Below are 26,296 nucleotides of genomic sequence, written 5' to 3'. Positions count from 1 at the left end.
CTTAGATATTCTGGAAATGTCTGAGTTGATCTTAATATTGTTGCTAAAATGACATCATAAACAAGTGTACCCTGAGGGCTACTGGGAAGTTATCAACAATGAAATGACTGAAACCATTGGCTAAAATGTCAGTGCCCATATGGAAAACAAAATAGCGTTATGAAGAGACCTTATTAAATATTAAACTTTGTCAAGGTGTATTCTACAAAAAATGAAACATCAGAATCCATTCCTTTTGTCTCAAAACTTTACAAAACATATACAGTTTGTCAGAAACCCAACAGGAATTTGCACAAAAAATGTATGAAAGTTGTGATTATAACATCTGGGAGCCCAGCTCCTTCCAATTCCTGTGCTATTTAAGAAGGATGCCTTGAAGTTCAGTATGGAACCATTGTCCAAGAAAGATAGAGCCGAGTCCTCTGAAGCACCAAATCAAGGCTAATTAGGCCACTGCTTAGGCCTTGCAGCCATTTTGTTTTGTTTTTTCTTATGAGAGAACTCCACCGTGGACTCCAGAACCTCATCTGTGTAACCTTGTTTTATTTTACATTTGTTTATTAGTTTTCAAACTTAATTAGCAATATAATTATTCATTTATGTGTATATATTAATATATTAATAATAATATTAATTCATTATTTTATAAATTTGCTTTCATTATTGTTTTCAATGTAATTAGTTTGTCAATTAATTCTTAATTATTTGCTTACAATTAATTATCTGCTACTGGAGCTCTTAATTTGGTGTAATAAACTAATTATAAGTTTATCTTTATTTGTTTTGTTAGGGTATTCCAAGGCCAGTCTCCTTGTTAAAATACTGGTCTTAGTTTAACAATAAAATTTTGAAATTTGAAAGGACAGCCAATGTGTGTAGCAGATTTTGCTATACAAATGAAAAATTTCAATGTGTGAAGTGACTAAAATATAATGTTCTACCTGCAGAGTAGATCATGAGTAGTTTAAACTGATTCCCTTCAGACTAATTCATTTGGGTGTAAAGATAATGACAGCAAACTACTTCCCTTTTATTAAAAAGTAAAAGAAAACCTGGCAACATCACCTTAGCTTAAGTAAATGCCATGAAGATTACCATTAGTTCCCAAATCAATTGAAAAGTCTGTCTTCTCCCTTCATCAATAAAGCTGTCTGTACATTCTTGCAGCCAAGAAACATGTTTTAATAAAACTGAGGTATAGGCTTCCCCCATGGACTGTACAGACTCGTCTCTGTGTTGTTGTAAGATGTTTTATATGAGCAGGTGCTTGCTTGGCCTAATAGAGAAAAATAGTTCACAGATGTCTCCTCCACTTCCATTACCCAAGTGGGCAGGCAGAATCAATTTAAAAATCCAAATGTGGAGAAAATGTCATTAAGAAAAGTGACAGATATGTCCACTACTCCATTCAAGGAGTCATTTGACTCATTACTGTAATTAAAATCACATTCTATGAACAAAGCGTTTATTAAATGAAAGATAAAATATGTTTATGGACTTTTGCATTGTAAGCTGATTGACAAAATGTCTGCGCAAGACATACTTAAAAATAGATTTACAAGTGATACTGTATGTTGATGGGCTTGGCTGCCATCTGCTCTTTTTATTGATGGAGCTGTGTGTATTTCTAATTTATCAATGCCTGTCATAAATTGAGCGGATACATTATTTGAATCAGGCAGTACTCACTAATGCAGCAGCACATTGCCTTCCTTGTATTTACTAAGTATTTGACTAAGACTAGCAGTAGGGTTATGGTTCTGGGAGAAACAGCAATCCCTTTGAGATCCCCCAGAGGGAATTTGATTGGTAGAGCCAGTTCCAGAGGTTTTGAAAGGCAATTTTAGACTCTCTGTGCTCCTGGTCTCCTTCCTTGGCCATGTCATGGACGGTGCTCTTCCAGGACCTTCCAGCTGAGTTGATCATCCATCAGCTGTAAGTACCCAACTTGAAAGGCAGTGAATTTAATATCGGGAAAAAACACAACTGTTGGATGGCGAATGTATTGCAAATCTTCAACCAATTTGTCATCTCAAGAGGGGTTTGATACTGCATTTGACATCTGCAAGTGAAGTGTTTCACCTTTGTCATGCACTTCTGTTCTGGAGAATCACTTGCTGGTGTGTTGACTGCAATGAATGTATCTCACAACTGCCACCAAGAATTGTGATACTTTATCATAAGGTTCCTACAATTTTCTATCAACATTCTGCAAACAATATAAAACATTCAAAAAGATGACAATAACAAATTCATTTTTTATTTATTTAAGTTTTTTGCAAACGTATCTTCCCTAATAATATCTTACAAAAATAATACAATTATAAACATTATTAAATAATAATTGATGTGATATTTTTGTATAAAACTCCTCATATGAAAAAGTTATCTCATTCTGATGCTCTGGCAACACATCAGTACACCGGAAACTGTAAACCTATACAGTTCATTAGAAACACCTGTGACTTACATAAGTTACACATTCAAAGAATATTCTAGATAAAACATTTCCTTCATTAATTCACTTTAAATCTGTGGGTTTGTCAAAAAGAATGCCATATTGAAGGATGATTTCAAACCATTATAATTAATAATTGGCTTGTGGACACTGTTGCCAAACAGAAAAAGTGAAGATTTCATCAGGTGGTTGCATTCAATGCATTTAACAAAGATCCATATCTGAAAGTGTAGCCTCTAGGCTTAAGCTTTGCCACTAATAGAGGTTTTTTCGGTTATGCTTTAGGATTATTACACATGAGCTCTTCATTATGATCAAAATGCTGTCTTGTTGTGGTTTATGCCAAATTTTAGAAAGAAATTTCAGTATGTGGAGGTTAACATCTCAGCTTAAAATGCAGCATTCCACAGCACTCTGGCATTGACCAGTGGATGAAGATGATAACCATCATTCATACACTGAGCATTTTAATTATTATGCCAATCAATTCTGCTGTACCTAAACATGTCAGTGCATTTCCATAATACAGGGGCAAGGATGCTCAAAAACAAAACAGAATCACATAACACCAGTGCTAACATCCTTGCATTGGTTACTGGATATTTTCAGTTTTTCCATGGTAGTTAATTATAAATATAGTACATGGTCCTGCTACAGCCTTCATAAAAGAGTGGTTCACTTATTAGGAGACTAAGTTAGATATTTAGGATTGAAAAGGTTGGTTACAAGATAATGCATTATGGAATAAAGACACAAACATTACAGTACTGTCCTAGGATAATATGTTAAGAGAAAACAATTTACAGTTATGGGTGAAAATATATCTAGCATTTTGACAAAACAAAAAATGTTTAATACTAGCAAAATGAAAATGCCAATTTATTAACAGCAAATAATAAAAAAAAAAAGCCAGTTCATAATTTGGTAACGCATTTCAGGATTAGGTAGGAATACAAGTCACGCCAAGGTAAAAGAACAATCAGAAATGCAGAAGCTGCATTCTAGTGGCACTAAATGCCTTTATAACTAGGTATATGACACAGGGATGTGTATTGTATTGCATTATAATGGTAATTTAATCCCATGTTTGAAGCCACTAATTTAAATAATATAGGCCGCTACATTGTTGTGTATGTTTTGGACCAGATTAACCTGCTTGTACACATCTGGCTATTCTAACTTGTCCTTAGTATCACAGTCATATTATGAAGGGATCATTTCCATCTCAGCAGTGCAAACTCTACTGCCCCATGACTTATGCAGTGAGGTTCACAGACTCTAACATGAAGAGCTTGTAGACGCTTTCATGAGAGATTTGATACCTTATAGCAGCACAGACATATAAATGCTTTTTACAGGTCAACGCATTGTTCACAAAATTAAAAGCAAATCAAGCCATTGAGGCTTTGAGGTATGAATTGTACATCACATACTGTAATTAGTCAATTTAGTGGCATGTTGAATCTTTATTCAGAGGCAATTTCTGTCTCATCCTTCTACCTGTCATGTTTATCCCCTATGGAACTGAAATACAGTATAGCTGCGTAGAATGTAAAACATCTTAATGCCTTTAAATGGTATTTTAAAATGAGTAGTTTTACACCATCTGAGAATTAGTGTTAGCATTCCTAATACTTTTGTTTCTCTAATTTCTTCCAAATCGCACTGCCGACATGATCCCCAGCAGTTCAACTTCTATTCTTCTAGCCATCTGTTTTCCAATCCTATCTAATATGGAGTTGCATGAAGCCATACACTATTAAAGTAGAACTAAACAAAGGACTTGACTCCATTACAAACTATGCATGAATGTTCACATCTACATTCAAAGGAAAAAAATTCAGGTCAGGAATGAACCCGACAACATAAACCTGTCAGAGGAAACCCATAGTAAAGAAAATATGATTGCATGATTTTATTTCTTTTCAGTGTATAGAAGAGCTATAATGATAGATTTACTGATCTTCTTATGATTTGTGTATAATTACTCTCTTCAAACTACACAAAAATTTACTTCAGCAACACAAGATAAGTAACAGAGTGCCAGTATTTTGAAACATGAACATCTTAAAAGTAAAAATGACAATCAATTGGGCGATATCAGCAAGAACAGAGATTGGTTGTGTTATCTCTCCTGGTATTCTAATTTTCTTCTCAAACCCAATAGATATGCAGAATAAATTAACTTGGACTTTAAGTTATTTCACTGTGACAGAATGAATACTGTATAATTGTGCTCTGATAGAATCTGGTATTCCATACAAGATAGTTTATTAATTTGTCTTGCCATGAACCTGCAATTGAATTAAACATGATCTGAAAATGTGAGGAAGGATGTATGTATGTATTTATTTATTTGTGTGAAAAATGTACCATGACTAATTAATTACAGTTATACACACACCTACAGTATTATGACCTGAGGTGAAAATGGTCAGACCAAGATTTATTAAAACAAACAGAAATGAAGACATTTTTAAGGGGCTTAGAAAAAGAAAAGCTAGGAACCAGGCAGGGCTCAGAGCTAAGAGTTTCGGAATATCAAGCAAACAAAACCAAAATGCAGAGCAAAATCAAAAGAGAGAAAAACGCATCCTAGGAGTAATAAAAAATCATTTCCCCTAAGTGATATAATAATGCAATTATTAGTGAAGAGTTTTTGTTATCCAAAATTTTACAAACAAAAGTATGCATTTTAGCCTTTTTTATATGACTTATCACTGTGTTGCCATATGCAATGCAATGGTGGTCACCTGCTGAGCTGTCCTCAAATTCAAAATGGCTGCAACCATAGAAAGACAGCACAAAATGGCATTGCAGTAAAAAAGAAATACAGCATTAAAGAACAATTAAAAACATGATAAATAGTAACAAAATTATATTATTATAGCCAAAATTCATAACTACACTAAAATATATGTGTAGTATATATTTGAACAGTATGAGTCTGTCTTAAATTTACCTATTTCCTTTCACAGAGATATAAGAGCAATACGCATTTATAAAAAAGAACACTAATTTGCAAAATATTAGCACTCAAACAGTCAAGGTCAACTCCTGAAATAAAAGAAGTTTCACTGTAAAACATAAACTGCTAAAATTGGAAATTTTAACCATATATATACAAAATTAAAAGTAAATTGAGGGGAGCAATTATAAAAAATATTGAAATGTAGCTATCCTCAAGATGTGCATTACAAGATACTGTATTAAGCACAGGCTCAGACAGATAACTCATATGATGATTATCTATGATAGAAAAAACAGTTTAGTTTTGTAATAATATCATCTTTAAAGCTAGCTAGCCTAGCTCTGACTTCCAAAAATGTTAATCAGGTACCCAAAGTGAGACTGATCATTAAACAGAAAGCTGTAGAAATTCAAACTGAAGGGTGAAGTACTGGCCTAAATAAAGACAAAAACTGATTACATGCAAAGACTTTTTTGTAACAGGTTAGAATGGTACTAGGGAGGCTGCTCTTTTGAATTTATATAAATGACTTGGAAAAGTTGTAATAATTTGGTTTCATTGAGAGAGGACAGAATTTAGGTGATTTTGTACAGATCATAAGAATGTACATCGTGTATGGTGTATTTATAAAATGTTGGGGCCTGCACTAATGATTACCGAACCCTGCAGAGTTTGCTTCACCATGAGTTAGGTGAAATCATGAAATTTTCATTTTGGTATTTTTAAGAAAGACAATGAGTTTTGACTTTTTCAAAGGCTGTAGGGTGTGACCTATGAGAAAAGATTAAGAAACTGAAACCTTTCAGTCTGAATAGACACAAAAAGACAAGCTAGAAGTTAGTTCAGGTTATGATGAAAAGAAATGAGGGTTGATGACAACTGTTAAAATTTTGTGAAGTACACCAGGGATAGGTGAAAGCTGGTACAATGCTTATATCAAGGAAGTGTTAAATAAAAATTAAAAAACACAGAAAAATGTAAATAAGAAAGAATAAGAATAAGTGGCAATACACTGGAGACCCATGAAATCTAACTTAGCACTAGGATTAGTCTAAATCATTACTCCTTTTTTTCTCTTAACTGGGGTCTGCTTTCTTTTTATTTGGTTGACTAATTATTTGTGTGATGAATATTTATATAAATAGTTTGTCCACAAAGTAGTAGCAATGTAAACTATGCTTATAGACCAAAGTATAAGGTTTTGTTAAATAAATTTAACAGGGAGACGCATGGCATCTGTGTGATGCCAGGGTTTTTCTTTTATTGTTTTATAAGAATTCATCTAGCAGATCTCAATTCGCTTTTCATGTTATTAACCATTTAACCCAATGTAAGGAATGGGTGAATACTTTGGCAACAGATACAATTTTATCATCTTTCATTTAGGAAAAAATAGATATATAATCTTATTTAACAAAAGCAAATTTTAATCTACTCTTTAAGTGTGCTTTTTGGCAAAGCTGTTGTAGATAATCTGTTTTACTTGGTTATTTCTCATTAAACTAATTTCATTACCATGATGCTATTTGAAAAAGTCAGAGCAAACTAATGAACGCACAACAATGACTAAAAATAATGAAACACTCTAACTCTAAAACACTGTCTGTGTAATGAACACTTTAAGTCTAGGCAGAGTGGCATAGGACTAATGGCGGACACTGCATGTAATTTGGTAGGGGTTTGATGTAGCTGTTTTGTACATTTCTCTTTTTGTGCAGGCTTTTCTCTTTATTTACTTAATTATTCACATTATTATGTGTTTTTTTCATCTACATTTCTGTTTTCCACCAAAAAGGAGTGCAGTGAAAATATGTTGTGTAGGCTTTTGTAGTTTATTTCAACATTTGTCTCAGCTAAGTCATATAGAATGCTTATGTGACCACTATATGTTTTTGTCTTTTCTTTAAAGATATATCCACATAATTTGGATTATATGCTCCATAGAATGTGCTGGAAAAGATGACAGGACAGTTATGTTGAGAAACAAAAAAAAGTAAAGAAATGGGGCAATGAATCTAAATTGCAAAGTCCTAATGTACAGCAAAAGTTCCAAAAGAGAGAAAGTTGGAGCAAGTACATTATTGTCAAAGTTGTAAATAGCATTTTCTTTGCATAATGGAAATAAGCTTTTCATTAAAAAAAAATAATTTGATATTAAAAAAATATATTGTCACACTTATCATGGCTTGCTTAAAATACCAATGACTTAAAAGAATGGTGATACAAATGAGTATTGCTAAGGAAAACAGTATGGGTGAAGAATAGCACACGGCCCTTGCATTAAAAATATGTTTGTGATGTTAGAAATAAATTCATTATAAAGTTTTTCCCTAATTTTAGACATATGCTCTAAGCTTTTTATTTAACAGTCACATAGTATTAAGAAATCTTAATTATGAATTACATTAATATAGTGTTATGAACTGTCCAGAAGACTGCATTTTGAAACTAGTCACACAGCTACAACAATAAAAGCAACACCTGGTTGAAATATGATGATTGATAAAATTAAAGATTGTACTTCTCTTTCTTAATCATGTATTCTGAAGCAATATTCTCACATTTATTGTGAACGTTAGAATCAGTAACACAGCTTTTATAATTTTTATCATTTTTTTTATTACACTGAATGTGCTCTGTCTGCTGAATGGTACAAAGTAAGAGCACTTGATCATCTAAGCAGCTTCAATTTCTAGTCTGCAAAAAATAAGCTCGGCAGCTCAATTTTAATACTATCTAAGCAAGTAAATGTTTTTGCTATTTAAAAATGGAGTATATATTGTAGTAAGCACATGTGAACAAAAAAGAAGGCTAAAATGAGAGTTTTCTTCTGAAAATAAATACAGGTATTGAATTGGAGAAAAGTGTACAAAGCAAGATAAATTCATGTACTAAGCTGACGAGTTTCTGTATGGGTTATTGGCTTAATCCATGATTTGTGCAGCATATATTCTGGCTTTCAGGAAGCACTAAATCCTTCTAGTATATTTATTTGCTTTTTCAGTAAAAGAATTAAATGCTTAAGTGCACCGGAAGAAATCAAATACTGGCCCACAGGCATTGCAGTCATCAATGCTGCCACTTGCCACAGGCAATTCTCTTATAGGAAGGGCCATGTTATATGCTGACTCAGAACATTCCATCCATATTTATTTGTTTTCATGATATTTCATACCATCCACAATACATTCTACATTTTTCTTCTATTTTTGTGGCTTACTGAATGCCAAGATATGTCCCGCAAGGCCATGAAATGAATGTGTGTGGTGGCAAAAATCGAAAACAATCTCAAGTTACAAAACTATAAAGAGAAAAATTGATGCCTTCATCTTTTGTGTTAATATTAATCATAATACAATATTTGATTAACCAAGAAGAAACCAACATGCATGTGCACCAGTACTGCTCAAATGTGCACAGTGCTCTTAGCTTGTCAATGGGAAGTGAGGAAATGCACGTAACGATAAAAATAAACTTTATAAAGAAAAAATAATCAACAGCCAATGTAATGTATTGCATTGCTAAATCACTGGTAGACACTAACTTATTTTCAAATAATTAAAACACTTTCACTCGTAATAAGAATTCCAGTGTCTGTGAAGGTCTCACTACACTAAGCAATTATAATGAAGCCCATAGTCAGTAGAAGCAAGCAAAAATAGGCCATACACCACAACTAAAGGATATAAAAACAATTCATTATCAAACAGCAGAAAATAACCTGCCAGCTAAAGGTATTCCTAGCCACCTCTACACTGTGAATCCAAGATTTTATTAACTGCTACTTATGTGCTAAACTGTAAAACATCTGACCCTGGAATGCCCAGTTTACTCAATGGCAGAAGGTTTTCAACCAATTTAACTAATGGTCGTTTTTCAATTATTTTGCATAGTTGGACATTTTATTCCTTTGCACCGAGTCTCTAACTTCAGAAGTCACCTATAAAATGAAACTTTGGCTGCATTCAAGTTCTTTGTGATTTAATAGTAGAAGTAACTATTTTGTTTCTAAACTGCAGGGGAATCTGCACTGAACCAGAAACAGTGAATGATTGATGTCTATGCAGACCTTGCACAAGTCAAATTCAACACATCCACTATAAAACTGCATTCTCTAAATACAAATTGTTAGCTGGAACTCAGATTTACCAAATATGAATGAAAAGGTACGTGCAAGATGGTGAGAGAATGAAGGCAGAGAGGGAAAAAATGGAAATAGGTGTGAGATCTGTTTAACATTTAAAAGGCCACTGTTAATGTTTAGTGCAGACACATGGGCAATAGGAAGTATGCAGAAAAGAAAGCTGGAAGTACTGAAATTAGAATGCTGTAGTAGGCCCTGGGAATCTTATGGATTGAGGAACAGGAAGGATAAGAGATAGGTGGAACAGTAATGATTAGTGAGAAATATGTGGTTAGAAGAAATAGTTTTCTATGAGGGAGTCTAGAGAAGACCTGTCAAAGGGAGAAAGTTGGCTCAAGTGAGGAACTGTGTGGGGAAGTGTTATAAGGTAAAAAGTGTGGAGGGATGAGGACGTGAAAGATAGGCATGGATACAGTAGATGGAGATTCATCAAGGCAGCCAAATCCCAACAAAGGGAATGTGGTAGGGAAGAAAAATTACAGGATCATTTTGTGTCCTCTGTCTGCACCAAACATTATTTTTTTTACAACACTTCTCCAAAGTGAACACCATTCCAGGGTGCTGTACAGACATAAAATATTTGTTTTTGTATTTTTATACTCGAAGCATGAGACAGTTACAATAACTTGCTTAAAGTTACTCAGGTTTTTTCCTACTGTTGCATCAAACCAGTTGTAAATCACATTGCTACTTTTAACTGCCTCTACTTGTAAATCTCAGCTGGAGAAAAAGTCTGCTGTCTATGCTCGACATTAAAACCAAGACCAGTACAGTAAATGATAGCCATGGGAAATGAGGCAACAGTCCACTCTGCACTATTTACTGTACATAGAAATAGTGGAGAAACTGCCTATTGCTCTGCGCCTTATGTAGAAATATCAACACATCAAAGCTTCTAAAAAATTATCCACTTTTACCATTTATGTATATTATCTTTGATTTTTTTGTTTTATGCTGTTTTATGCACAGTACATTACTGTTTGTGACCAGTGACATCTACCTTGATGACTGTACTGTTGTACGTATTTATGTTGTTTTGTATACTGTCGTTCATAGAATTAAACATATTTGCAGCATGTTGACAATAAATACAAATGAATCAATTATTTACTATGCTAAACTGACTACACTTCTTAAATTCCACAACCTTCCTTACTGTGGCATCTCCAAAGACAGCAGATTCACCTGCAAGTACCAATTCTGAATGAGCTCAAGACATGCACTATGCATTGGGTTTCCTCTCAGATTGTGAATATATTGCTGTGTATTATAAGCGGTCCTCCATCAGTGCATTTACACAATCGCCACTTTGTCCATGTTAAGTTTTTTGCCATTCATATCACTCATTATTGATGTATCTGTGCCGCACATGCAAAGGGTCAGATGAAGTGTTACCTGTAACTATCAGGCTCTCATACAAAAAACTAAGTCTTAAAGGATGCCAAGTTTTATAGCAAAGAGGGGATATGGAGACCTCTTTTATCAAAGAATATTTTGAACATAATAAATATGCAAATAAATAAATTATGAAATATGACAATAAATATAATAAGAGTATACATGTTTAATGTGTAATGAAATTTTGTTGTTTATTTCTTTAAAAACTTATTTATTCCATCATTTATTTCAGTGACATGAAAATACACCTTGAAATGAAAACTATCATTTTCACCCATCATATTTTTGTCTGGTGAATCTCCGATGACAGATGGTTTATGTTCAAGTGCCACCTTTACAGCAGACACTTCATATTCTCACTTCTTGTAGCCAGTTTGTGAAGCAATTCACAGAAACTTCTTCTTGTTCTCATGTCTACCACTTAGGCTCACAGTCACAACCTTGAGCATGCACTTTGCTTGGGCAGACTCATAGCTCAACTGCTTTAAACTGCGGCCCCTTACAGATGGATCTCTTAGAACAGCTCAACCAACCACCAAGACCAAGAATGTTGATGGGTAAAAATTAGTTTTCTTTTCAGGGCTTATGTCATGCTACCTTCACTGTCACTGGAATAATTAAATAATCACATGCATGAACAAATAATCAACAAAATACAGATATTTCATACAACATTTAATTATTTGTACACAAATAATTTTGCTGTTATTAATATATTGTCACATTTAACAATACATTTATTTGCATATTTATTTATTTTATTTTGGCCAAAATATCCCTCCATATCCTTTGTCAGAATTTTAATTAAGTAAAAGAAAAACCATATTTTGAATACAGTACATATTTCATATTACCTCAACCACAATTCTTATCTTACCCATTTTAATGTTCATAATATCCTGACCTTATCTTCTCTTTTGGTTTTTAACCTCCTTCCTAAACAAATAGAAACTAATTGCCAATTAAATAATACAATTTTCTCATAAATATTCTCTCAAATCACAGTAACAATGCTGGGACAAGAAGTACCTAACAAAGCAGCAAGGCCTAGATTTTCAGGTTGGCCTTACTATCACAAGGTTGTTAGATAAGTTGTCAATGTATCATTCTGAGCAAACCACCTAATCTGCCTGTCCTCAAACTGTAAGTAATCGTACTTTGATAGTGTACTTGCTAAACACCTTATTATAGCATTCACTATGGAAAGGCACTATAGAAAATAAATGATGTTTGTTCATTGCCTAGAACAGGAGCTGGCAACCTTTCAGCGGTGTCGTGCCGAACCTATGTTGCAATGTTTTTCCGATGACATAATTCTACTAATTTTGTTATATGTAGTATCAAAATTGGTGCAGTTATAATAGGCTTTTATATACTTTTGAAGCCCATTATAACTGGATCTTATATTATTGGTTATTCAGTATTTTAAAATACATAGGATCATATGTGAAAACAATGTTTTGTCAAATTTTAATTTTCAACACATTTATTAAAAATTACAAGTTTTTTCAATATAAAATATATGGCTTGAATAAGAAAAAATGATCAAGAATTCTAATATGATTAATCATTCTTAATTATTAATCAGAGCTATTAATCAATTAATTTGACGCAATTGTATAACTACATTCGGTGACTTTATTTTTGGTTACAATTATTTGACTAAAATAAGTAGTTTGTTTCTTAAAGCCAGAAACAGCCCTTTTTATAGCTTTACTTTTCTCAACGTTAATGAGAACGTTTTTAAACATGGACTGATGTTTAGTTTGATAATGTCTTTGACACTTGAGGTACGATGCACAACACTTTTACAGCAGAATGCACACATAGCACGATCCTTTTGTTGTACAAATACATATTCATTCGTCCAAGTGTCTTGAAAAGAGTGAACATCAAGTTTTTGTCTTTTATGAGTAATTTTAGGGCCATATATTACTTAATAATAACAAGAGGTTTGTTTTAACATACCACAGCCTGCACTGAACACATGGTTTCCTTTTACATTTGAGTCATATGCGCAAAACGTAGGTGGGGACATGGAATGCGAACACATGAGCTGTAATTAAAATATAATAACAAGAGGTTTGTTTTAATGTACCATGGCCTGCACTGAACACATGGTTTCCATTTACATGTGAATCGCATACACAAAACGTAGGTGAGGGCGTGAACACATGCGCTGTAATTAAAATCATTTTTTTACTATATTTAAATTCAATCAGAGTGCCACTGAAAATCGTGCTGTAGGTTGCCGACCCCTGGCCTAGAAGAAAGTAATAAGTATAGGTCAGCTTAATAGTCAAGTGAGTCAGTGGTGGGGACTGACCTATAAGTCTTGGAATTTATAGTCCAGCAGCTTCAACCACTTGGTCACACTACCCATAAGGTTCAGCTAAACAAAGAGTCAAATTTCAAACTCAAATAAGCATTTGAATAAGGGATTGATTATAATATCAATGTGCAATAACCCTGACCCCATAAGCTCTGAGCTTTGTAGCCCCTAAATATCGCCCAGGAGCTTGAATCGTATACATCCATCCATCCATTATCGAACCCGCTATATCCTAACTACAGGGTCACGGGGATCTGCTGGAGCCAATCCCAGCCAACACAGGGCGCAAGGCAGGAAACAATCCCCAGGCAGGGTGCCAACCCACCGCAGATTGTATGCATTACTTATATATTACTTTGTTCTGTTTCTTTCTATAACAGTATATTTGCAAATTAATTGACTAGGTTTCCTCAGTTTTATACTTATTCTAGTCAGCCTTTTATACCTTGCCTTACTTTCGGAGACTTGTGGTTACATAAATATAAAATAATTAAAAGAAAAGAATATATAGAAAATATATCCAAACCAATTACCTTTTAAAGATGACTACAGAATGATGTGATGGTGACTAATGAATGGACATTACTGAGACTGGTTCTCATTTTTCTTCCTCATAACTCCACATAAAAAAAAATGATAAAACGCTGTTAAGCCTGTCAAATTCAATTACAGAGAACTGTGGATGACTTGCCTTCGCGCTACTGTTTTATTGCAGGAAAATGAAAATATTCATGTCTTTTAGACATAGTTCTTTTCTGCAATTATTGTAGAATGCACTGGACTCCTAAGTGTAACCCTGCTTAATAAGAATAAATTGAATTGAAGTTCGGTGGTTAAGAAGCAAGACAGAGGCAGACATCTTTTTCGCCAAGCCATGAAACTCTGAAGCCTACCTTCTTGCCTTACATTACTGTTAGTGACAGAGTAATTAAAAACATTCAATCACAACAGGCTCACAAAAATCAAGAAATACATTTGAAAAACAAACAAATTCATGTCCTCCATGTTTAGATTCATGCCAAGAGCTTTGTCAGTAAAGTTGGCTTTGGTTTGGTGAAGCTGTAGCACACCATATGATAAAAGAAACCTTGCATATCATCTGCTGTGATGCTTGCGCATACATTTCCCAATCCAGGGGTTAAAGCAGGTTTAAAATGGGGTGAAGGGGCCATTCTTGTGGAAGCACAGAAACGGATAACACTGTTGGTTACCAATGGCAAAACAGACTTCCTCCATTGTCTGCATCATACATTTTACCTTTTTTCCTCATTTAAGCATACCAAATTGAGACTGGGTTCTCATAAAGACCACTATTTGTGCCAATTTGATGCACTCATTTGTATGTGAACCATCGAATAAATGTGAAGGCTTTGTAGCCCCAAGCTGAGATTCACTTTACTTTTATTTACTCTGACTTCTCCAGCCTGTTTTTCCTCTGTCCACCTCTAATAACAGAATTAACCCAGTGGACATGTGGTATGCTCCGCCACTCTTTAAATATACCCTCCAAAAGAAAATAAACAGGGGTAATCCCTGAATATCTTGTTTGGGTGAAAAGCTGAGACTTTTCTCCCTGGACTTTGCTTGTTACGAGGGGCAGACAGACACACAGAAAATTAATAAAGAAACAAGGATCAGATGAAGTACTCCATTTTTCTGTCACTGACAGCACTCTGGAGGTCAATGTTGTTGCCCATGCAGTGATTAAATCCACTATCATGACGTTCCTTCACATTTGTAGACTGGTGACTTCTATACTGATGGATGAAGCAAGCTGTTGTTGCCATGACACAGACAACGATGATAATCACCAAAATAATAATGCCTGCAACAAGAGAAAACAAAGTAAGTAATTTTAAAGGAAGAAAGAACTGCAGATGATGGATATCCATGGTAATGATGGGCATGATAGAAAAATATGCCCACATTATGTATAAAGCTTATAGTCTTAAATATACTAATACCCAAATTAAAAACAAGTTCAAACCTAACCACAGAGGGAAAGCTACATACTTTCTAGTCTAGAACTAAACACCTGATTTATGATTCAGTAGTAGTATTTTGAACATGAAAACATTATTCATCCACCCATTCTCTGTATCCACATTCCCAGGTTTTATCCTACCAAGAATGGCTGCAAAGGGACAAAAAGGCTTTCCAATGGATTTGAATCAATTTAAGGGCACATTTGTACCCAAGTACATGTACACATTTAGCTATCAGAATCATGTCTTTTGAATGCAAGCTCATATATTGGTCACAGTCAGTATTAATATGAGGAGAACATGCAATCTCCACACAGAGGACAGACCAGCTTGTGTTAGCTAACCCTAACTTTATCCACTGTTCAAATGTACAATATGGAGGGAAACCAGATGCTTAAAATAACACTTTTACACTCAAATACAATGGAATTTATTAAGATTAATTATTAATAAATGTAAAACAAGTATAGCAAAATCAAAAAGATTAGAATTACTAAAACAGAACCAAATTAATACCACCAAGCTATGTGTGTTCACATAATTTACCTTGCACTTTATTAAAAAATAGTCATGTAAGCCCATGCTGTAAAAAGCCTGGGGTCCTAGAAACCATCGTCAGAAGAAAAACTAAAATGTAGAGATGTCATGTAATTGAAAGTAACTACTCTGGGCATCTCTCTCCTAGAAGGATTTGTTTTGCCAATGTGCTTACATCACTTGTGCATTAGCGGTAGGAGGAAAAGTAAAAGGGATACCATTTTGCCGATGTTAGCGGCTAAGCGACTTTGTCTTCGGAGGTTTCATATTTACTGACGTGCTGGCCCCGCTTGTGTTATTAGCGGCTAAGCAAGTTTTCTGTTTCCTCGGAGGTGGAGCCCTTACCCCGACTCGACCTCTCACTTCCAGGCTAGACTGGCAGACACACACACTTTCACGCATAGACGTTTATATATAATGTCACACACGTGAATAGGGGGTAGCTGAAGGGCTTGGAAAATGACTGTAACACATCTGCCCAGGGTGTGGTGGGGTGCATTAATGCTCATTCTAAGTTCCCTGCAGACTTTTCCCAGGAAATCCCACCAGGAGCCACTGCCTCGACTTGGGACACGCCACTTCTGTCCCCGGCCCCGAGGAAAACATTATTTCCAGTCCCGGCCCCGAGGATGACATCACTTCCCCCAGACTTCCTATAAAGTCTCACTCCCTTCCTCTGGAATTCAGTTCTGTTTTGGACTCTGTCTTGTAAACATTACTCGCTACCAAACCTTTTACTTTTGCAGCCAGGAACACATTATACGGGTGGCTGCCCTAAACCATTGCAATGTCTGGTGTACTTCCTTGTCACAATAAGGCAATGAAATTATTTTGGCTTATACTAATGTATAGGGGACACTTTAAACTTTTCAGATGTCAGGTGATAGGCCTTTTTGCCTGAGTTTGTTCAATTTGATGAGGAGTACAGTGTATGCTTGGAGATCTGGAATACAGAGAGGAATTTTGGAATGCTCTGCATACTAAGGTTGTATATGAGCTTTGTGTTGCAGGGAGCTAATCTTGAGCTAGGTGTGGGATGAGTTTGGTGCTTATGAGGATGAGAGATAATGATGTTTTGAAACATTTCCTTCATTTTGTTTTTGAAAAAACATTCAATTTACCTGCAAAATGCCAGCATACCCGGCTAGCAGAGATGAGAACACAATGCCAAGTAAGCCATATTTCTTGTGTCTTGCTGTTGCTAATGAGACTGCATGAAGTTTTAACCCACCAAGGTTGTAAGATTCTATATATCACTTTATAGTTGCTTTCATTGGTTTTAATGCAAATAAATATAGTCTGGGAATTAAACCTTAAAGCCAGTTTCTCTCTATGTAAATGCTACTACAGTGCCAGAAAGTTAATTTGCTAATTCCTTGTCTAAATGTGCTCCATTAAGGGTCTATTAAGGAGATGCCTTTATGAAGTCATCCAAAGGTGGTAAACTGGGCTGAAATAAAGGTTTGAAAGTAAAGACACCCCCAATCACTAAGCAGCCTGCCTCTGGGGTTGCAGCACTGACAGTGTTACAGTTAAGCAAGTAACAGCTATACAGCTGGTTTTGACACTTATTTCATTCCCAATTTAAAAAAAAACCTAAGATGTTAGTTGTTACATTTTATGTTAGCTGTATGCCATAGGTGATCTGATAGCACAATTAAACAAGGAAGAAAAACAATTTGCTTAATGCACATTGAACAGGGATAATCTTTAATCTATAAACAAGTCTGTTTCAAATGTAAAAAACAAGACAGAGCTGAAATTTACATACAAGACCTTCTATAAAACCAAGATCTCTTTGGGTTATTCTAGTTACTGAGAGAAAGAAAGGGAAAAGGGGGTATCTAGGGCAACTTTCTCAATCCTGGGGCTGCTTGTTTTCTCTCATATCTGAATAATGTGATAAAAGAGTCTCTTCTGCACCCTGTTGCTCATTGACTGTTTGCCTTGATTTTTTAACATTGGACTGCTATTGTAAAAATTCCATCTAGACTTTGGATTTCTGTTCCTCAGATCAAGCCAACTGGGCTTTGCCCCTTTTGATAGGCTTTCAGTGTACAAAAAGCTTTAGTGGCTAAAAGAACACACATTACTGTAAATGGAGGTCCAACTTGAGCTTAGTGCTGCAAAGTTCATAGGCACCTTTTCCTAATGACAACAGACTGGTTAAAATGGTAAGACAGTTAATGGATGGACTATAATACAATTATTCATAGTGTGGCTGTGGTCTACTGGTTTAACGCATGTGGCCAGAAAAACACTGAAACATTTGATATTTTCTTTTCGTAATGTATTCTTTCAATATTTATTTAATCAACTCTCTGAATCTTCTATAATAGATTGCATTTTTACTCAGTGCCCTCTTTGGAAGATGTTTTAAACTACGTAGTTGAAATGTACTCCAACACTGATTGAAAAAGAATCATGAAAATGACTTAGTGAACAGTCCATCAGTCTCTTAACATAAAGAGTGCACCTGAAACAGCAGCAATTGGGTTTAAATTAGAAAGAAGCTTATGTGCATATGTGTTTACGCTAATTTTCTATCTAACAGAGCCTTCTAATCAGTATTTGAAGGCCATTAGTATGAACAATTCTAGCAAAGAGGGAAGTATGATGATCACCTTGAGACTTTTAAATGTAGTCCTACTTTTTTAATAAAATATACTAATCTGCCAAGGCTGATTTGGTCAAACATGAGTTTTTCTAAGAATGGCAGGGCTAAAATGATATATTTATAGTTTTTACCAACAAGGACCAAATGCAAGGTGAAGGGAAATGGGGCTCATTGAAGTCTAATAGTGCAGAGATGTGTGTTATTAGTGGGTGGGCATTAAAGAGGGTAGCAAAACACCTGAGGGTCAAGATAGAAAATACCCTGCTATCAGAATGTCAGAGAAGAGGGAGACATTAGGAGTTGTTCTCTGTGTTGGCATGGCTTACGCTAGTGTGGAAGAGGACAGTAATATCACTGTAAGTAGCATGATGTCATTTTGCTGGACTGAACCTGGACAATTTACCACTTTTTTCTATGCATAAGCATAGTTGGAGGTTCTTAGCAATTACATTAGCTGTTGACCTGGAAATTTACTCAACACGCTAGACTGCATCATTATTCATAATCTGGGGACATCCTGCATATGTGAAAAGTGAAATAGTACTCAGTCTGAAGGAAACCAAAACACAAGTGACTCTTTAAAGGAGTGTATATGTAATATGCATTTCTGAGTAGAGATGCTTTTAATACCTGATTATCATCTTTCTGTTTTCTGAACATGCTTATTCTAATTTAGGGTAATGTGGAACCAGCAGCAGAAGGCATTGACACCAATGTTAATGGTACAGTGCTTATTTAGAACAGTAAACAGAGTAATAAGTATAATACGCTTTGGGCCCCAAAATATTTGAGGAAATAGTGGGGAGAATTAAAAGAATAATTAAGGACATAGACAAAGATGCAAAATCTGAAAAGAACAAAATCTACCAAAAATCATACCTTAAAAAGCAAGCAAAAACATCCTTAAATAATCGGTATTCTAAAGCTTGTAATTCATTTTGGAATATCTATATACTTGGATGAAGAGTATACTTTTCTGTACACCACATAGCCATGGTAATAAAAATTAAGCACAAAATGGCAGCAATCACAACAAATATTGATGTAATGACATCAAAATCATAATGATAATATTGAATGAGAGTTGAAAAATGCTGGCACAAAAAAATTATTCAGTAACAACTAAATGTGAGAAAAAAGAGAAAATCATTCAAGATAAGGGAGAAAACCCCAGCAGAAAAGTCTTGTGGGAGCAAGGAAAACATATAGATTGCACACATTAAAATGTGAAGGTAGCCTAACCAGGATCTACAGAGATTGATGAACCCCAAGTGAGACCACCCTCAGTCACTACATTTTTAAACAAATTCTGATCAAAATGAAGATTACAATTGAGTGCTTTTTAGATTTACCTTTCTGTTATAACAAATACGCTCTGAGATTTCTCAGATATGAAATAAATTCATTTCAAAGTAAAATAGTTATACTCACTAAAAACAGTGCCAGTGAACGGCAACATGTTGTATGTTGATTAGTCCATGTAATTAAGAATTTCACTATACCATGTACATGTTACAATAATGACCCTATAAAACTATAATCAGTTAAAATTAATATATTTAACCTACCAGATACAGTAAGTTCCCTTTTCATTTTATATTATATTCTCACAACTTACTTAAACTCTCATATTGGAAGACGAATGTGGAATCAGGGAGAAGATAATAAATTTGTTATTGTAATATTTCCTCAGCTTAAAAGTGAGCACATTTTGTGGTAAAAAAGTACATCAACCATGATCATAAACAAAAGAACTATCTTTCATTTCTCTAACCCATTTTCAAAAATCACACTATCCTTGTCAGTGTAGAAATGCAGCCAGGGCCTATCCTACACTGAGTTTGTTTTAATGAAGCTTAAACTAAAACCATTTCTCCTTTGTCTCCTGTGACCACTGAATCCATCTTTTTTTTCTCACCTTTCTCCAATAGTTTGGCTACCTTGGCTTTTTTGCTTCCCTGGTGTAGACATTCATCCAATTCATATCCTGCTCTGCTATCTCTAACCATCTTTTTATAATCCATTTGTGCAATATTTTGCCTGCTGGCTTCAGCTTAAGGATCTGCTTTCTGATGTGATCCTTTGCTTGCCTGAGGACACTTCTAAACCCTAATAGTCTATAGTCGGCCTTTCCTAAAATTCCTAGGCTCTTCCATATCATTTTACAGTATTTTCTATCTAGAATATATCGAGTATCTCCACTGACAGACTGAGGAGATTGTTCCTCCCCCACACTATGCGACTCTTCAATTCCACCCGGGAGAGTAAATGCTAACATTAATTTTATTTTTATTTTTTTCATTTTTATTACTATTTAATTTAATATTGTTTCTTTGTATCAGTATACTGCTGCTGGATTATGTGAATTTCCCCTTGGGATTAATAAAGTATCTATCTATCTATCTATCTATCTATCTATCTATCTATCTATCTATCTATCTATCTATTTCAGTTTCGCACAGCCAATGTTCCTGCCTTTTACTGAGGGGTCAGTTTTTGCTTCCATACAACAGAACTGCATGTATCATTAATTTTAATCTTGAGTAAGTTAGTCGTTATGTGCTTATCAACTACTTCTTCAGATTTTTTTCCACTTCACACTTGCTGCTGCAATTCTAGTTTTTATGTTCATGTTTAAAGAAGATGCTTTTTCCACAATTGAAATCGTGTACTTGAAAACATCCATTCTAATGATGTTTAAGTTTTATTCATTCAGTTTTTCTTTGTTCCTGACCTGACAGTCAAGTTAAAAAATCTGAAATAATTCAACTGATTTTGCTTCTTTTTGAAATAAAAAATTAAGTGAATGACCTTTTCATTTTTCAGTTTCCCTATCCATTCTTTATAAAATGATCTTGATTGCATTTTTAGTTGCTGCATGTTCAATGACTGTTAACAGCAAACTGTTCCTAACAATCAACTTAGAAAACCAAATGTCCACATACACAACGACAAGAAGATAAATAGAGGCAAAATTCAAAAAACATTAATATCTTCTTAGTAGAAATTACAAATACACATCCAACAGAATACTATAAATGAGCAAAGTCACATAAATGTGATTTTGATTCTTTATTATTTTACATGCATTCATAAATAAATGTTGCTTTTTGGCCAAATCTTCCAAAAAACATTTATACTATACTGTATGAGTGTCCCTATTAGGTAAGAAAGTGAGTAAAATAAACCTTGATTAAACAGGATGTTTCAAGAAAAAATACTTTCTTTTCCATTTTTCTTGCTACAAGAGGATATTTCTCACATATAACTGTAAAAAATATTATTTGGATCCATTACCTTGGTCCTATCTGTAATATGTCTGATGTCACTTATGACAACATTCATCTTAATGATGCAATATCAAATATTTTATCAAACAGGATATTACAGTATTTTATCATCCAACCTTTAATGCAAGTGACATTTTTTCAGTTCAACAAATCATAAAACACTGTGACATTTAGTTATTCACTGGCAAGCAAAATGAATTGGTTGTTTTTTTGCGGAGAAAAAAAGACAAAGCCGTTCTGGTAGCATGCTACTTTGCATCTATGAGTTTTTGTGCTTATCTGAAAATATTATATTCTATATATCAAATGTGTCTGAGCACAAATTTACTGTTTCAAGATTCAAACATATACTACTTTATTAAAACCCAAAGTTGTTTATATGTAAGATTAAACAACATAGATAAAATAACAGTTTAATAGAAAGGATTTGATGTGTTTTATGTTACCATCAGTTATTTTTATTATAATTATTTACTACATAAGCTCATATGAAGTTAAGTAAAAGTCTGCTTATTTAGTCACTAACACAAAATTCAAGTATAAACATTCAGCATTACTACACGAGCCTACATTCATTTTTGACTAATATAGTGACTGATGCCATCTGCTTTTTAAAGTGTTATCTGTAGGGAATCATTTGGTCATCATTCCAGAAACAACTAATTATAAAAATAGGGGTTTAAGGATCTAAGGGAAAATAATTGTTACAGCCAAAATTTCAAGGCACATACTGCACAGCATCCACTAGAACAATAGTACATCACATGGTGATAGACTAATTTTGTAAAAATTAACCTAATATATCAATGGATCCATCTTAGGTTAATTTTCCTGAAATGGCCAAGTTTTCATAAATAGTTATCATTTATGAAAAGACAGCAAAGTATCTGACTATTTTAATTATAATTAAGGAAAAAATGTGAATTAGTGTAAGTTGCTCTAATTCGGGATGTTCATAAGAATTGTAATGATTACTTGTTGAGTACATAAAACAAGAGCGGCTGCATCATATATATGAAATATTAAAATGTGGGCTTCAACTTAAATGTTTACAGTCCAAAAATCCTTAATTGTAACAGAAATTTGTAATTTTCCAGCCTCTGACAAAGATCCACAGAGGGCTAGAAAATTAGTAAAGAATCAAAAATAACATTATATTCATGATAGCTGACCTTGAAATAGGCTAACACACCACAAAAACTCCACATACTTATGCTTGAAATTTACCAGTTTTAACCTTCAGGGATACTTGAGAGGTCTAGGACCTCCAGTATAGTATCAACTATCAAAAATATAATCATACATCATCAGCAACCTTGAAATAGCATAAAATGACACTCCAAATGCTCAAATTACCAATCCCAATTTTTCCAAAGTTTTGTGAAAAGGAGAAATTTTGACCTCATGTATCCCATTAAGGGAGAACCCCAAGGATCAGTTCATGTGGTATACACAATTTTAAATCCATCAGATAATTTCTGCTGAAGACACCGATTGATTTAGTCTTTATCATAAGGGTATAATTTTCTGCATAAAACATGATCAAAAAATGGCCTAAAATGGGGATTTTCATGTCTAGGGGGTGAAGATTCTTAATGTCTTGCTTAACTAGACATCGAACAGGTCAAAAGGTCTCCTTCTATGTCTTACCCCCGAGTACTGCTGTCTTTGAATGTGGAGAAGACATTTGTCAGAATGATCTTGCCACTTCTCTACAGGATGTTAGAAATAATGGACTTTGGCCCTTGTTTTATTAATATGACTAAAACCATGTATTCTTCTCTGTCTTTATTCCTAATTATACCCCCCACTTTCGTACTAGCAAAGAAACCAGAAAGGGATGCACCCTATTCCCACTTTTATTCAACCTCTCTCTTGAACCTCTTGCTGTTGCTATTCACTCCTCCAAAAAACATTTCCCCAATTTATATTAATAATTCTTCTCATAAGATCTCCTTGCATGTATATGATATACAGTGGTGTGAAAAACTATTTGCCCCCTTCCTGATTTCTTATTCTTTTGCATGTTTGTCACACAAAATGTTTCTGATCATCAAACACATTTAACCATTAGTCAAATATAACACAAGTAAACACAAAATGCAGTTTTTAAATGATGGTTTTTATTATTTAGGGAGAAAAAAAACCCCAAACCTACATGGCCCTGTGTGAAAAAGTAATTACCCCCTAAACCTAATAACTGGTTGGGCCACCCTTAGCAGCAATAACTGCAATCAAGCATTTGCGATAACTTGCAATGAGTCTTTTACAGCGCTCTGGAGGAATTTTGGCCCACTCATCTTTGCAGAATTGTTGTAATTCAGCTTTATTTGAGGGTTTTCTAGCATGAACCGCCTTTTTAAGGTCATGTCATAGCATCTCAATTGGATTCAGGTCAGGACTTTGACTAGGCCACTCCAAAGTCTTCATTTTGTTCTTCTTCAGCCATTCAGAGGTGGATTTGCTGGTGTGTTTTGGGTCATTGTCCTGTTGCAGCACCCAAGATCGCTTCAGCTTGAGTTGACGAACAGATGGCCAGACATTCTCCTTCAGGATTTTTTGGTAGACAGTAGAATTCATGGTTCCATCTATCACAGCAAGCCTTCCAGGTCCTGAAGCAGCAAAACAACCCCAGACCATCACACTACCACCACCATATTTTACTGTTGGTATGATGTTCTTTTTCTGAAATGCTGTGTTCCTTTTACGCCAGATGTAACGGGACATTTGCCTTCCAAAAGTTCAACTTTTGTCTCATCAGTCCACAAGGTATTTTCCCAAAAGTCTTGGCAATCATTGAGATGTTTCTTAGCAAAATTGAGACGAGCCCTAATGTTCTTTTGCTTAACAGTGGTTTGCGTCTTGGAAATCTGCCATGCAGGCCGTTTTTGCCCAGTCTCTTTCTTATGGTGGAGTCGTGAACACTGACCTTAATTGAGGCAAGTGAGGCCTGCAGTTCTTTAGACGTTGTCCTGGGGTCTTTGTGACCTCTCGGATGAGTCGTCTCTGCGCTCTTGGGGTAATTTTGGTCGGCCGGCCACTCCTGGGAAGGTTCACCACTGTTCCATGTTTTTGCCATTTGTGGATAATGGCTCTCACTGTGGTTCACTGGAGTCCCAAAGCTTTAGAAATGGCTTTATAACCTTTACCAGACTGATAGATCTCAATTACTTCTGTTCTCATTTGTTCCTGAATTTCTTTGGATCTTGGCATGATGTCTAGCTTTTGAGGTGCTTTTGGTCTACTTCTCTGTGTCAGGCAGCTCCTATTTAAGTGATTTCTTGATTGAAACAGGCAGGTGTGGCAGTAATCAGGCCTGCAGGTGGCTACGGAAATTGAATTCAGGTGTGATACACCACAGTTAGGTTATTTTTTAACAAGGGGGCAATTACTTTTTCACACAGGGCCATGTAAGTTTGGATTTTTTTTCTCCCTAAATAATAAAAACCATCATTTAAAAACTGCATTTTGTGTTTACTTGTGTTATATTTGACTAATGGTTAAATGTGTTTGATGATCAGAAACATTTTGTGTGACAAACATGCAAAAGAATAAGAAATCAGGAAGGGGGCAAATAGTTTTTCACACCACTGTATTATTCTTTTTAGTTAATGCTACCTAAGGCATGTCCTTAATAGTTCTAACAATTTTGAAACCCTGTCTGGTTATAAAATTAATTAGAGTAAATCTTCTCTTCCCCTCATAATCCTCTACATCATCCCTTTGCCATCTTTGTCTCGATTCCTTGGACTTATTTGTTTCAATAACTGGGCTTAGATGTATCTGCCGCTCTCCAAGACCTAACCCCTCAAAACTTTTGCATGTCTTTAGGGATGGTAAAGATTATATTTCCCTTGGTCACACCTTCCTTTACCCTTTTAAGCCAGGCTTTCAATTATAAAGATGATTGTCCTTCCCTGTTTTAATTTTGATTCCCCTGCCTCTCCCACCCAGATTTTGGACTGAGGTCTATGTTATCCCCATTTTTGTGGAATGGAAAACATCCCTCAGTCATACACACTACACTGATTCATTCAAGGTCAGATGTAGGGGTCTCTCTCCTGCAGACCTAGAATTGTATTACTTGGCATTCACCCACAGACAAATCTGAAATTGGATTAATTTACCCACATATCCTCCAATGTGGGGTGGCACGGTGGCGCAGTGGGTAGCTCTGCTGCCTTGCAGTTAGGAGACCTGGGTTCGCTTCCCGGGTCCTCCCTGCGTGGAGTTTGCATGTTCTCCTCGTGTCTGTGTGGGTTTCCTCCGGGCGCTCTGGTTTCCTCCCACACTCCAAAGACATGCAGGTTAGGTGGATTGGTGATTCTACATTGGCCCTAGTGTGTGCTTGATGTTTGTGTGTGTCCTGCGGTGGGTTGGCACCCTGCCCAGGATTGGTTCCTGCCTTGTGCCCTGTGTTGGCTGGGATTGGCTCCAGCAGACCCCGTGACCCTGTAGTTGGGATTCAGCGGGTTGGAAAATGGATGGATGGATGGATCCTCCAATGTGGCCTCCATTAGAAATCGATTACACTGTTTTCTAGTCCCTTTCCAGTGTCTAATTT

At 35.1% G+C, this 26,296-nt stretch overlaps 1 protein-coding gene across 1 annotated transcript in view; it reads right to left on the bottom strand.

Moving 5' to 3' along the window:
- Window positions 1-14,895: 14,895 nt before the first annotated feature.
- LOC120531259 (contactin-associated protein-like 5) overlaps window positions 14,896-26,296 on the bottom strand; it is a 558,381-nt gene continuing 546,980 nt past the window's right edge. Inside the window, exon 24 of the mRNA XM_039756505.1 lies at window positions 14,896-15,128. Coding sequence (XP_039612439.1) covers window positions 14,938-15,128 — 191 coding nt within the window. The 3' untranslated portion in view covers window positions 14,896-14,937. The remainder of the gene's footprint in view (window positions 15,129-26,296) is intronic.

This window comes from Polypterus senegalus, chromosome 6, assembly GCF_016835505.1.
Source record: "Polypterus senegalus isolate Bchr_013 chromosome 6, ASM1683550v1, whole genome shotgun sequence".
In the NCBI taxonomy this organism is placed as follows: Eukaryota; Metazoa; Chordata; class Cladistia; order Polypteriformes; family Polypteridae; genus Polypterus; species Polypterus senegalus.
Note: the sequence above shows the minus strand (reverse complement) of the source record. Positions and strands in the feature narration are given on the sequence as shown.